The sequence below is a fragment of the Mixophyes fleayi genome, chromosome 3 (genome assembly GCF_038048845.1).
Source record: "Mixophyes fleayi isolate aMixFle1 chromosome 3, aMixFle1.hap1, whole genome shotgun sequence".
In the NCBI taxonomy this organism is placed as follows: Eukaryota; Metazoa; Chordata; class Amphibia; order Anura; family Limnodynastidae; genus Mixophyes; species Mixophyes fleayi.
The window spans coordinates 158355659-158369997 of NC_134404.1; the positions used below are offsets into that span (position 1 = coordinate 158355659).

Below are 14339 nucleotides of genomic sequence, written 5' to 3' on the forward strand. Positions count from 1 at the left end.
TAATTCAAAGAGAAAAAGTTTGTAGGTGAGGGGAGACATACAGGGGGTTAAGGGGGAAGAGAAGGAAGGTATCTGATGAGGGAGAGAGAAAAATAAAGATGAGTGAGTTTGACTATGGTAACTAGAGCAAGAGATTGGTATATTTAGACGATCATCTTTAATCAGGAGGAAGTAATTAGATAGTAAGTTAAACTAAGAGAATGTCAAACGGTAGAAAGGGGCGGTTCTGCTTCATAAAAGGATGTCCAGGGGTTCCACACAGCTTTGAATTGAATTGGAGTATCGTTGAGGGTGGCGGTTATACTTTCCAATCGATATGTTGACCATACAAAATTTATGGTCGCAGTAAGTGAGGGTGGGATCGAGTTCTTCCAGTGCGAAGCAATCAGGCAGTTAGCTGCATTAAGAATATGTCTAATTAGTTTTTGGGTTGGGCGGGATATATTAGGGAGAGGTCTAGGGAGTAATGAAAAGAGCGGTGTGTCAGGAATTTGAATGTGAGTAATGGAGGATATCAACTTATGGACTTGTTGCCAGTATGAGACTATCTTGGGGCATGACCACCAAACGTGCAGCAGGGAGCCTCTACAACCACACTCCCTCCAACATCTGTCCGAAGAGGCTGGGAATATAGAATGAAGACGCGATGGGACCAAGTACCATCTACTATATATTTTGAATGAATTTTCTTTTGATTCGAACAGAGATAGAGGTTTTAGCCAGATTAGTTCTAATCTTGGTCCACTCTTTAGGTTATTACTATTATTAATCTTTATAGGGCGCCGCATGTTGTTCATAGTGCCGTTCAGAAGGCAAACAACAAGACAGTACATTGCATAACACTACAACTCTCAACACGGCTACTGATAGCCTGCATGGGTAATGGGGTACAAGTTGTATATGCAGCACCAGCTGAAACCTTTGCCCATAAGTAACGGTTTAGAGTGGCTGAAAGAGGTGCGAAGATAATGGAGGACAGGTGCACAGTGTAGCTGGTGAGCAAAAGACCAATTGAGAAGAGACCATGGGAGGAGGACAGAGAGAGAGAAATTTATAAGCAGATGGTTGTGAATGATTGTCCATAGGGATATTAAAGTCCCCAAAGATGAGGGAGGGAAGATCATAGAAAAGAAAGGGAGAGTTCAAGGTGGAAAAGTAATCAAGGAATTGAGAGACTACAGCAGGAAGACGGTAGATAAAAACAGCACGTATGTGGGGTGGGTTGAAGAGGCTGGAGTGTACCCTTAATGTGGAGAAAGTGAGGGCAGTGTTCAGGGGCAAGAAGAATTCCAATGCACCACCTTGCCAGCCTCCAGGTCTGGGTCTATGGGAAAAGGACATGCCTTTGAAAGAGAGCGCAACAGTAGTAGTAGTGTCCTCAGGGGATAACCAAGTTTCAGCGATGGCAAGCTGGATGAAGGATCTAGAGATAGAGATCATGGATAGACGTCATTTTGTTACAGACTGTGTTGGTGTTCCAGAGACCACAGAATAGAGGAAGAGATGGAAGAGGAGATTTGTGGATGAGGTTGGTTGGGTTGCTGGACTGCAAGGATGGGTATGATTTTGAGCAATGGACGTAACCTGGAGAGAGGGTTGGATTTGGACGAGAAACAGAATTAGGAAGGGATGCATTGGCGGGCAGGCAACAGGGGGAAGGGGAACAGCAGTTGGGAGAGAAGTGGAGATGAGGCTAATTTGGGGGTTGTATGGATAGGAGAGGGAAAAGCAGGAGAAGGAAAAAGTGATGTGAGAAAATATTTTTAGAGGTGGAGGGGATAGGTAGAAAGAGAATAAAGCAGAGAGCAGAGCAGTGAGGGGAAATGGAGAGGCGGTGAGGGGGGATCGGAACAAGGGAAAGATGAGGGGGTAGGCAATGAGTCAGATTATGGGAGGGAAGAGAGGAAAAAGCTAATAAACAAAGTGGAGGAAGGAGGGGCTGGGAGGAGAGGGGAGAACATAGCAAGGTTGAACAAGGTGAACAGAGAGAGGAGCAAATCATAATATTAATTAAAGCTCGAAATAGAGAACTGAATGTATGACCGAAAGGAAGGATTGCAAGAGGTTAGAAGTGATAAAGGAAAAAGTAAATGGAGAGGAGTCAGAGGTTTCAGAAGAGAAAAGTGGTGATAGGATCAGACGGGGAATGGAAAGTAGTTGGGACAGTAGAGATGAGGGATGGATAAGTATAACACAGTTCGATTTGACAGTGACATTTGTCAGGAGTGGAGAGGGCCTACATAACTGTAGCCAAATAACATTAGGGAAAATGGAAGGTGCAGTGAGGTGACTGTATATGATCACTGGGCGCCAGGGAGCCAGATAGAGAATCAAGGTTAGTGAATCAGCAAGTATGGTTTGAAGGTGGGAACACAAGCAGCAGCAGATCTGAAACTACCAAGTCACAATAAAACTGCAGCTGTAAGAAGCAAGGTTGAGAAACCATTCAGCAGAGAGTGTCCAGGCAATACACAAGGAAGGTGCATGAGGTGGAGGGTAACAGGACTCTCGATTGTTAAATGTTGTCCACATATAGTTGCATTTCCATGTAAAATGTTCCTCTCCTGTTCACCTCTCTTTTGTAACTCTTACTATGCTATATAAATCATATATCTAAATAGGAAAACAGCACATCTGATCCTTTTAAACATGGGTGGTACAAGGATGGTGTAAAGTATGTACCTGTAGATAAAACAGGATGAAGACATTGGCAAACTACACTCTTGTCTGCTGTAGAAAATAATGCTTGTGTAACTCTTACTATGCTATATACATCTGTATATACACTTGTAACAAATTACACTTAGAACAAATCCACACTTCCTAAACACCAGAACACTGGCTAACACAGCCTAACCATGTTGATTCCCCCCACTTGTTACGCACAAATTAAGAAGCGTTGAGCTGGACAAGGGTGCACAGTGCCTGAGGGGGAAAAGCTGTCCTGGGCACCCAGACTGCTTCAACTGGCCTTGTCTGATCTGAGCACAGTTGCACTGTAAATAGAGCCTTGCCCTCAGAGTTTAATGAATAGGAGTCATCTTTGCATGAGAGTTGAGTATGGGAAGGAGCGGTACTGAACTACTGTAAAATCCCTAAGTGTGCAGCACACAAGATGGGAAGGAGGTGGAAGTGGGGACACATTGTGGGAGCCCACATGATGTGAGGGAGCCCAGGGCGACTATCCCACTACACACACCAATTAATTGTTCTTGAAAAAAAACACATGGGACCTTAAGAACATTGTAATTAACTCTTGCATTGCTTATTGTGTATAGTGACATGGTAGAAATCATACAAATATGCCATAGCACTTGGTCCTCAAAAACAAACTTTGAACAGTTTAGTGCAAGTTAAGCTAATAAGCTATGATGTTAAAAGAAGTCTTATGACTCTGTTTTTTGTCTTTTAAATCCTTGGATTTAGACAGAAAATAATATAGGCTTAATTTAAATGCTTATTTCACCTTTTGAAATTGTAAAGAAATCCCCTGCCACAATTGTTTCACCTTACATATATGGTCGGAGTCCCTCCCTTCGGGACCCTTCTGTGCACTGATGGGCTCTGAGAACAGGAATGCTAGAATTAAAGGGAATTTTTCAACTTTGGACATACTCATTGTACACAGTCTTATCTTCATTTAACGCTCAGGTGTTGGTGCTATGTTACCTGTTAAATAGCAGATTTCTTTTATGCCCATAATGAGCATGGACCCCTGTGACATCTTGAGCATGGAAAACAAAACCTAAAAATTCCCCATTAGATTAAAAAGAGATGGTGTTAGACTCACACTTGATCTGGACCACACAGTTAATTTTGTTTCTACTTAGGCTACTGCTCTATTATGTTTTACCTGATTTATGACTGTTATTGCTTGAGCCAATATGGAGCTTGTCATGTTCTAGCACATGTTGTCTGTGCTTAGACCACACTAGCCAGTCGGATCAGATGTACGTGTAGGGCTTGCAATTAAGAATGTTTCAATAAATGACCCTTACAATCTTCTCCCGCTGATGGGTGCTGACTACTGCTGATTACTCAGCCAGACAGCAGTCAGGTTTTATCACCTAGGCTTATAAAGCCTGATGTCTAGTTCTAGCAGTCCAAGAACATTACTCTTACAGAGTGGTCTGATGAAAAGAGAAAAAAAATCCTTCTAAATGATTAAAATTGAAATGAAACATATTTGACTGGGCCTCTCGGTGGGCTGGAGACTGCAAACAGAAATGTCAAGTCTATTGAAACTGCAATTACTTTAAAAGATAAATTGTAGCCAAGCCTATGAATAAGATGTTTAACTTTCTAAAGCTGTAGATGTCCCTGGTGATAAATGTATAATCTATTCTCCCTATGTGAAGTTAAAGCTCTATTGTTTGCTTGGTGTACATCATAATGTGTTGATTACCAACTTTTTTTTAATTAAATATTTAAATACTTTGATTTCTGCAAAATTATGCTGGATGGAACCTGTTTTTAGTTGTACATGCTATAAGACATATCAAAGACTAGACCTATTTCTGACAGCATGTATCTTGAATAGCTGTTAATGACTAGCTAAACCTTAAACCAATTTCCTGTCTCTTAAGTGACCTTGCTAACCTGTATTCATAGTACTATGAATCTGTGAAAATGTTACCCTGTATAACACAGCAGAATAGTTTCTTGATTTTTAATTTAAGTTAAAGCTGTTTTGTTGAAAGTTATGTTAAAAATGGCATTATGTAAATTATAACCAATAAAAATGCAGCACAACACATTTGTGTATTTTGTAAGAACAAAAGTTGCACCTGTCTGATTACATAAGATTCCAAATGGTGATGCTAGAACTATTCATCTCTTCCTAACTGTGCTGTCTCCATGACACAGACCTCCTGTGTCTACATCTTTTATAGCACAGAAATATTTTTTATTTTCAACCTATATTAACTCTAAATATATCAACCTTGTTAACTTTACTTTGAGTAAATTGATGAACGGGTACAGTGCTTGGAAGTTTAGGCCTAATTTTCTTTACCAGTCTCTATGTCTCACTTGTGGAGTTATGTACTAAATTATCAGTATTTGACCTTTGCCTTTAACACGTATAAATACAAATATTAAAAGGGTATATTGAAACTACAAATATAATGCTCTATGATGTATATAGCTATTACTTCATCAATATGTTGCTATAATTTATATTACGCTTTTGTCATTTCTGTAGTTAATGTTTCATGCCAACAGTTTTTCTTTAACTGTTATACATTTCTGATATAATTTAGTGACATTTCATTAATTGTTCATGTAAATCTTGATGCCCATGTGGTGGTACTCTCATTTCAGTGAGTATATTCCAATACTATAACATTTGTTTTCCAGATGACTCTATAAAATGTATTCTCCATCATGGTTTTTATTGTTAGGTTCTGATGTCTTTACACTGACCTCAACCACTCGAGTTGTTTTCAAATGCAATATATGACCGTATAATAATAGTTATAATATTTAGTGTTACATATTTATCACTTCATTTATTTTATAATAACGTGTATAATTGGTTGTCTGTATTTCCACAGTATCTGAACCGTGGCTGTACAAGGTACTTTGCTTCAAAGGACACTGATAAACAAATTCTAAAGAACCGCAAGAGTCCTGAGGTACGGGAAAGCACACTAATCCCTGAACATATAACCTGTGTTTAATGTCTGATAATGACGTTTCCCGTTATAAGGTGCATATTGGTGGTCAGCAGTGACTTTATCTATTCAAACTTGAATAGCCAGTATCTGGGAGGTGTATTTAGACATCAGCCTTAATTTTCAGAAATCTACACTAGATTTGAAGATAAATGAATTGCCTGGGGTAACACAATACATTACACTTTATCATGTATGATGCTCAATCAATGCACACTTCAAAATGCCTTTGTTTTGTACTGGGGCACCTGAACAATTTGCCCAGTGCATATCAAGTTGCATGCCTATTGTACAAGGAATGCCCTCACTCCGCCCATCTTCTCCCCTCTGCCTTTGCAAACTTTTAGTCCTCTGCAAGTGATGCCGTATTGAAAACTTAAGCACTTTGGCAAAAATCTAGGCGCATCTGTGCAAATCCTGGTATATGATTGGACCATAGCTGATTTTTAAACTGCACAACAGATGTTCTGGCAATTATGACCTATGTGTTGCCTCCATACATCTCTGTTTTCAGACAACACATAACTCTCACACTATCTACAGGCATGGCCAAAAGTTTTGAGAATGACACAAGTTTTGGTATTCACATTGTTTGCTGCCTCAGTTTTTATGATGGCAATTTGCATATACACCAGAATGTCGTGAAGAGTGATTAGATGAATTGCAATTTTTTTCAAATCCCCTCTTTGCCATGACAATGAACTTTATCTAAAATACAACATTTTCACTGCATTTCAGCCCTGCCACAAAAGGACCAGCTGACATCAGGTCAGTGATTCTCTCATTAACACAGGTGAGAATGTTGACCAGGGCAAGGCTGGAGATCACTCTGTCATGCTGATTGAGTTAGAAAAACAGACTGGAAGCTTTAAAAGGAGGGTAATGCTTAAAATCATCTTTCTCTGTTAACCATGGTTGCCTGCAAGGAAACACGTGCAGACATCATTGCTTTGCACAAAAAGGGCTTCACAGGCAAGGATATTGCTGCTAGTAAGATTGCACCTAAATCAACCATTTATCGGATCATCAAGAACTTCAAGGAGAGAGGTTCAATAGTTGTGAAGAAGGCTTCAGGGCACCCAAGAACGTCCAGCAAGCGCCAGGACCGTGTCCTAAAGTTGATTTGGCTATGGGATCGGGGCACCACCAGTGCAGAGCTTGCTCAGGAATGACAGCATGCAGGTGTGAGTGCATCTGCACGCACACTGATGCAAAGACTTTTGGAGGATGGGCTGGTGTCAAGAAGGCCAGCAAAGAAGCCACTTCTCTACAGTAAAAACATCAGGAACAGTCTGAAATTCTGCAAAAGGTACAGGGATCGGACTGCTGAGGACTGGGGTAGAGTCATTTTCTCTGATGAATCCCCTTTCAGATTGTTTGGGGCAGGGCCGTAACTAGGGCTGTGCGACAGGGGCGACCGCCCAGGGTGCAACGCTGAAGGGGGTCGCGATTTAGGAAAATTTTAGGTTAATTTGGTTAAAATTGAGGGCGTTAGGGGGGCGGAATTTGTCTTTCTCGCCCAGTGCGCTAGAATTCTAAGTTACGGCTCTGGTTTGGGGCATATGGAAAAACGCTTTTCCGGAGAAGGAAAGGTAAGCGCTACCATCAGTCCTGTGTCATGTCAACAGTAAAGCATCCTGAGACCATTCATGTGTGGGGTTACCTCTTAGCCAAGGAAGTGGGCACAATCACAATTTTGCCTAAGAATACAGCCATGAATAAGGAATGGTACCAAAACATCCTCCAAGAGCAACTTCTCCCAACAATCCAAGAACAGTTTGGTGACTAACAATGCCTTTTCCAGCAAGATGGAGCACCTTGCCCTAAGGCAAAAGTGATAACTAAGTGGCTCGGGGATCAAAACATCCAAATTTTGGCCAGGAAACTCCCCAAACCTTAATCCCATTGTAAACTTGTGGTCATTCCTCAAAAGGCAGTTGGACAAACAAAAACCCACAGATTCTGACAAACTCCTAGCATTGGTTAGGCAAGAATGGGCGGCCATCAGTCAGTATGAAAGTTGATTGGCAGCATACCAGGGCGAATTGCAGAGGTCTTCAAAAAGAAGGTTCAATACTGCAAATATTGACTCCTTACATAAACTTAATGTAATTGTCAATAAAAGCCTTTGATACTTACGAAATGCTTGTAATTTACCTTCAGTATACCATAGCAACATCTACCAAAAAGGTCTAAAAACACTGAAGCAGCGCACTTTGTGAAAACAAATACTGGTTTCATTCTCAAAACTTTTGGCCATGACTGTAGTGTATAATATCTTATATTGTAGAATATTATGTGCTGGTGGTAGAGGATGCAGTGCTTTTTTAGCCGAGAACCTCAATTGTAGGTTACTTTATTGATCAAAATGCATAGAAGAATTAGGGGCAGATTCAATTTCCCGCGTTGTTCTAAATTGTAAGAAAATCTCCATTGATTTTTACTCATAGCTCATAGAGCTGCGAGCAAACATCAGCTGAGAAATTATCGTAGTAATAGTAATTATGCGCAACCGTGTTCTGAAGAACAATGCAGGGAATTGAATCGGCCCCTTAATCTCTTTAGGAAACAAAATTCGTAATCCAATTTGTTATATTGTCATTATGTATAACTATAATTATAAGATTATGTCCTTGTCATAGGAGATTGGATTAGATCAATGGTACTACAATTTCTATGCACATAGGCTTCGGGTACATACCTTGATTGAATGCTATGCTTCCGAAGGTTTATTTGAGCAAAGGGCAGAAAACATAATTTAAGATGTTTCAAATTTGTGTGAAATGTGGTCATATCTGTACTGTGCCAAATTGGTAATTTGTTGAAAGACAACAAGGGGCATTTGCACATAGATCATTCAGTGAATACACATACACCTATCATCATCATCATCATCATTTATTTATATAGCACCGACATATTCCGTGGCGCTTTACAATTGGGGACAAACACAGTAAACGAATAAACAAACTGGGTAAAACAGACAAAGAGTTGAGAAGCTTACACTCTATGTGACAATGGGAGTTTGATACATGAGGTTAAGTCTACATTTTGCATTTCAGTCCAGCCAAACTGCAAAGGTAAAAGTGACTCATGGGGAGGAATTCAATTACCCCCGAAGTACCGCCGCATTATAAATATTACCGTTATTACGGTAATATTAACCCGGCTTCCTGTTCGCAGCTCAAGGAGCTGCAAGCAAAAAGCCGGCATCAGATCTACTATAGTAACGGTAATTACGCGCACTATTATCGTAATAATGGTAATAGTTTTAGTGCTGTGGTACTTTGAATTCCCCCCATAAGCTAAATGATCCTGTCACACAACAATGTTGGTCAGGGATTAGTTGTCTTGTGTGAAATTGTGTAACAGGTGGTAATAGGGTAATGTAGTGAGGTTAAGAGAGTGGTTGAGAAATATTATAAACTTGTCTGAAGAGGTGGGTTTTCAGAGACCGCTTGAAAGTTTGTAGACCTATGTGATCATTGCCCAAGTAATATCCAATGGAACTTGCTTAGAGTTTGATCTGGCAGGACAGTCATTCCTGACTTCCTCACTGTGCAGTGTTCACACCAGTTTGCTTGAAAATGACCTACAGATTGTGATTCGGTTGGTCAGTATGGTTTTTTCTTAAATTAAACTAACCAACTATTGGACTATGTATGGGCACCAAAACTATAATTTTACACAATGAAAATCCAATCCTACTAAAACATATGAAATAATGACCTGCTTTGCTCCGCTCATGGAGCCCAGTGTCGGACTGGCCCAGCGGGCTACCGGTAAAACCACCGGTAGGCCCGGCTACCTTACGGCCACACCCCCTTTTAGTAGTGGGCGGGGCTTAGCTGGAGGCCCGTTGTCGTCATCCAGGGTGCCCGCAGTCCTCTTCGCCGTCCCCGCTGCTGCAGATGACTGGCTGTCAGTGACAGCCAGTCATCTTTCAAATACAAACGCAGGCTGCGCAGCTGCGAATATGTGACCCGCCTCCTCCCCCTGTGATGATGTTCCTGCCGCCGCTGAAGGGAGAAGAAGAGAGGCTGCAGCAATCAACATATGGGTGAGTAGACTTTTTAAACCACTTGTTTATATTGTTTGTGCGACCACTATATATATATATATTAGTGATGGGAAATCTAGTTCATTTTGAAGATTAGTTCATTCTGATCTAGTTCACACAAAAGATTAGTTCATTTCACTCAGTAGTTCATTTCACTCATTTCACTCATTTGACTCATTTCACTCAGTAGTTCATTTCACTCATTTCACTCTAGTTCATTTCACTCAGTAGTTCATTTAGTTCATTAAGCTCAGTTAGTTTAGTTAGATCACTGGCTCTGGAACACTGCTGAGAGAAGTGATTGGAGACATAGATCTAGTCTATTACACATACTGTAGGCATATATACTACATCTCATTAGATGAGTTATAGCCCTGTTAAAATGATCAGATAAGTTTAATATATCAGATCATTTTTAATATTTTAAAAAGGGCAATCACTTATACAAACACTAGTGACATGTTGAGCTCTGCAAAGTTAATTACATTTTCATTATTATTTTTTATTTCCATAATATGCAAATGAAAAAGACCCAAATTCAGAGTATTATAAAGTGTCACTTTTTTTGCTTTTAAAATTGAGATCAGTGCAATCAGGATATAGGGGAAATGTATCAAACCTTAGGGGGGAATTTTTACAGCTGTAAAAAGACCCCAAATGGGCATCACGTCACTGGGGGCGGGGCCAAAATGGCACAATTCATGAAGCCCCACCCCCTGCACCTATACCCCGCTCCAGGAATTCCCAGACGTAACCAACATAATGTTGGCAACTATGACTAATCAGCTTCTGTCATTTATCTAGCAGAGTCTATAAAATGACAGAAACTGATTAGTTGCTATGGGCAACGCTTCCAATTTATCTCTCTTGAAGGTTTAATACATCTCCCCTGTATATATGGTGCAGTAAACAGAACTACAGTATATAGCATGCAGCACTCAGCAGTGCAGTGCAGTGCTGACAGGGAAGGGAATGTATCCTGTGACTCATGAGCTAAATGATCTAAATGATTGAAAAGATTCGGAGAGTGGAAAGATTCGGAGAGTGGAAAGATTCGGAGAGTGGAAAGATTCGGAGACTTGTATGAGTCACTGAGTGAAATGAACTATTGAACTCCGGAGCGAGGAGAATGACTCGTGACTCAGTCAGTGATCAGCTCCAGAGTCTCACACAATGTCTGAGCACAGCAGTGCAACCTTTGGTAGTTTAGAGGTACTGACTCATGAGTATTAAATGAGAGCGCTAAATAGAAACAAAAGAGCCAGTGTGAATGAGACAGTGAGTGAGGCTGCTGGGCTTTATCTCTAACTCCTCCCACTTGTTTTAGTTCCTGGTGAACTAATCTTTGCCAGAGCTGTGAACTAAATGATTTAGTTCATTTGAACTAATCATTCGTGAACTACCCATCACTAATATATATATATATATATAAATATATATATATATATATATATATATATATATATATATGTGTGTGTGAATTGAGAGCACTATTGCATGGCATACGTGAATTGGGGGCACTATTGCATATGGAATATGTGATTTGGGGGGCACTACTGTGGGCATAATATCAATTGGGGACACTATAGAATGGCATATGTGAATTTTGGGTATTACTGTGTGGCATAACATTGGGGCACAACATTGTTTGTGGGCACTACTGTGAGGCATAACGTTATTTGGGGGCACTACTGTGAGGCATAACGTTATTTGGGGGCACTACTGTGAGGCATAACGTTATTTGGGGGCACTACTGTGTGGCATAACGTTGCTTTGGGGCACTACTATGTGGCATAAGGGGGCCGCCTATCTATACTAAACTATAGGGGGGCTAACTATGCTAAACTATAGTGGGGGGGCTGCCTATGCTATACTATAGTGGGGGGGCTGCACAGAGAACACTATAGGGAGGGGGTGATTGGACCTTTAATTTAATGCTGAGGTGGTTTGGATCTATAATTGAATGTGGGGCTGAGTGTGGGGAGGAGGGCTATCTATAAAATGTGAATATTAATTATTTAATGCAGGGAATGGTCGTGGGAAATGGATGTATTAAACATAAATGCTATTAATTTCTTGCTGGGGCTGTTTGGAGGGAGGGTAATAGGTTTATTTATTAAATGGGAATGCTATTAATTTAATGTTGGGGTTGGTTGGAGGGAAATAGATCTATTTATCAAATGTGAGCACTATTACTTTAATGTTGAGGCTGGAGAGAGGCCTAATTATTAAATGTGGGTGCTGTTGATTTAATGGCAGGAATGGTTGGCGTTTCTAAATATACCCATTATTTTTTCCAAATAGGGCCCTCAACATTCCAGGATCCAGACAAGCCACAACTAAAGAAACCAGCAGTCACAGGTGGTAAAAGTGACAAGAACAGGTAGGACAGTCTGTCAAATGTTCTGAGTCTAGTGCAGGCTTGACTAACCTGTGGCACTCCAGATGTTGTGAAACTACAAGTCCCAGCATACCCTTCCAGCAATAAGCTGCTATATATTGGCAAAGCATGCTGGGGCTTGTAGTTTCACAACACCGGGAGTGCCACAGGTTAGCCAAGCCTGGTCTAGTGGGACAATCCTGATTTTGGGTGACTGTTCTGCCTAATCTAAGGGACAGGTCAACATTGTGTACTCTTTATACACACACTGCATTCTTTACATATTACACTATGGTGCTAGCTGTCCTTCATGGGCTGACCACTCCCTCCCTCTAGTGTCTGATCACACCTCTATGATGGCTGGCCACACCCCCTCTGGTGGGCCCCTAGCGTTGCAGTCCCCCGGTGGGCCCTTCATGCCCCAGTCCGGCACTGATGGAGCCATTTTTCAACCTGAGATCCACCCTGAATTTTTATGTGTGACAGACAAAGAAATTGAGTAACTGTTGTCAGTTTTGTCAGTGCCCTTTTGTAAACACAAAGGACCAAGTACACATAAAAAAATGATGTGGCATGTAGAACGATCGAACACTTATTCCAGTTTGTAGGGTGTATCATCACACCATTTCTCGACATTTTCGAATGCGCTCCATCTGTCTATGTGTGTGCAGATATGTGTATGTGTGTGTGTATATGTGTGTATATATATATATATATATATATATATATATATATATATATATATATATATATATATATATATATACACACACACACACACACCAGCACTTCTATCGGATTTCATTAACTTACATTATATCGCCACTTCTAAATTTCCAATACGGCCACTGTATATAATATTATCTCAATAAACAGACACCATTTGTTTTGTTTTTCTTTCAAGCAAAGCTCATGAAATGTCAAAATATCTTGCTTTATCCTTTTAATTATTCTAAAACTACCAAGAACTAGATATAAGTGGTGCTAAAACATAGATGTGGTTATTGAAGAATCATAATAGCTACCTCTGCATACACTCTTAGACTGTTACTTGTAAATACAGTGGGTTGCACTGGATTCCGCTGTAAGTGTAACCAATTTCCAGTCAATCTGGTCTAGGAGTGAAACAGTTACAATGTAATTATTGTGTGTAGGAGATACACTGCTGGAACTCTGTTGTTTTGATTGAACAGTGCAGTTCGTTTTTCCTATCAGCAGGGCCTTGGCACATGTGTTTACAGTTTCCAAGATGTTGACATCTTTGTGTGTTTTTCACTTGTGTTCTAAACATACATAGCTGATAATTAATGTTTTGCTTTTTTTCCTTACACCTGATCCCTTTTCTTATAAACAAGAGACACATCAGTCAAACTAGTAGCTGTTGTGCATTGCTCCTCCTATTAATTCGCATGCGTCCTTGACCTTTGTGGCTTTATTTGGTGCGTCAACATTGTCCATGTTTACCTCTGAATAATGCTGACATTCAAAGCTCATTGACGCATTCATTGATTGTTTTTGGTTACATAGCTTGTAGATGGAAGTGAATGCTGTTTTTTTTTTTATCACTTCTGCACTATGCTATTGCAGGCACCCTAGGAAGTGAATAGGTTTTTTTGGCTTGGCAGCAAAGATGGACTTGTTTGAACCCATTTTATTTTAATTGATCACTCAAGAATTCTATCCAAGTGATATATTACACTGTAATCCTTACATAGCTATTTCAGTGTCAGAGCAACAAGCGTGTGTTTGCCTAAAATCATTTGGCAAGGAGGAGGATTCTAATGGTCAGGGGCAGAGGGATGATAGAACTTGACCAGTAGTTGTGCATTGTAATTTTCTTCTCACTTTTTTTTTTTTTTTTAAGCATCCTCTTTTCTAATATAATGTAAATGGCTAAGTGTTGTGTGAGGGTGACTGACATTGTACCATCAGCAAAGATAATCATGGGCCTTGTCACATTTACAGATAGCCGTCTAGCAAACGCAAGAATGTGTATAGAAATGCTCACGTCCTTCTGTCACTGCTCAAATAATTTAACTTTGCAAGCACACCGAGAAGCCTGCTGCTGTTAGGTCATTAGCCAGTAGTCTGATCACTCTGCCTTCTATGTATTAACCGCTGCATACAAACAAAACTGTGCAATTAACTCTCCAAATTGCTTTTTTTGCCTTCTCCATATTATATCAGGAAAATGAGGTATTTTCATGTACCCTGCAATTACTTT

General features: G+C 40.2%; 1 protein-coding gene across 8 annotated transcripts in view; it reads left to right on the forward strand.

The window, feature by feature from the left end:
* The window catches only part of MYO6 (myosin VI), a 205516-nt gene that overhangs the window by 81249 nt on the left and 109928 nt on the right, over positions 1-14339 (forward strand). For all 8 annotated transcript variants that reach the window (XM_075202655.1, XM_075202656.1, XM_075202657.1 and 5 more), the window contains exon 10: positions 5556-5636. In XM_075202655.1, the coding sequence (XP_075058756.1) occupies positions 5556-5636 (81 nt within the window). The remainder of the gene's footprint in view (positions 1-5555; positions 5637-14339) is intronic.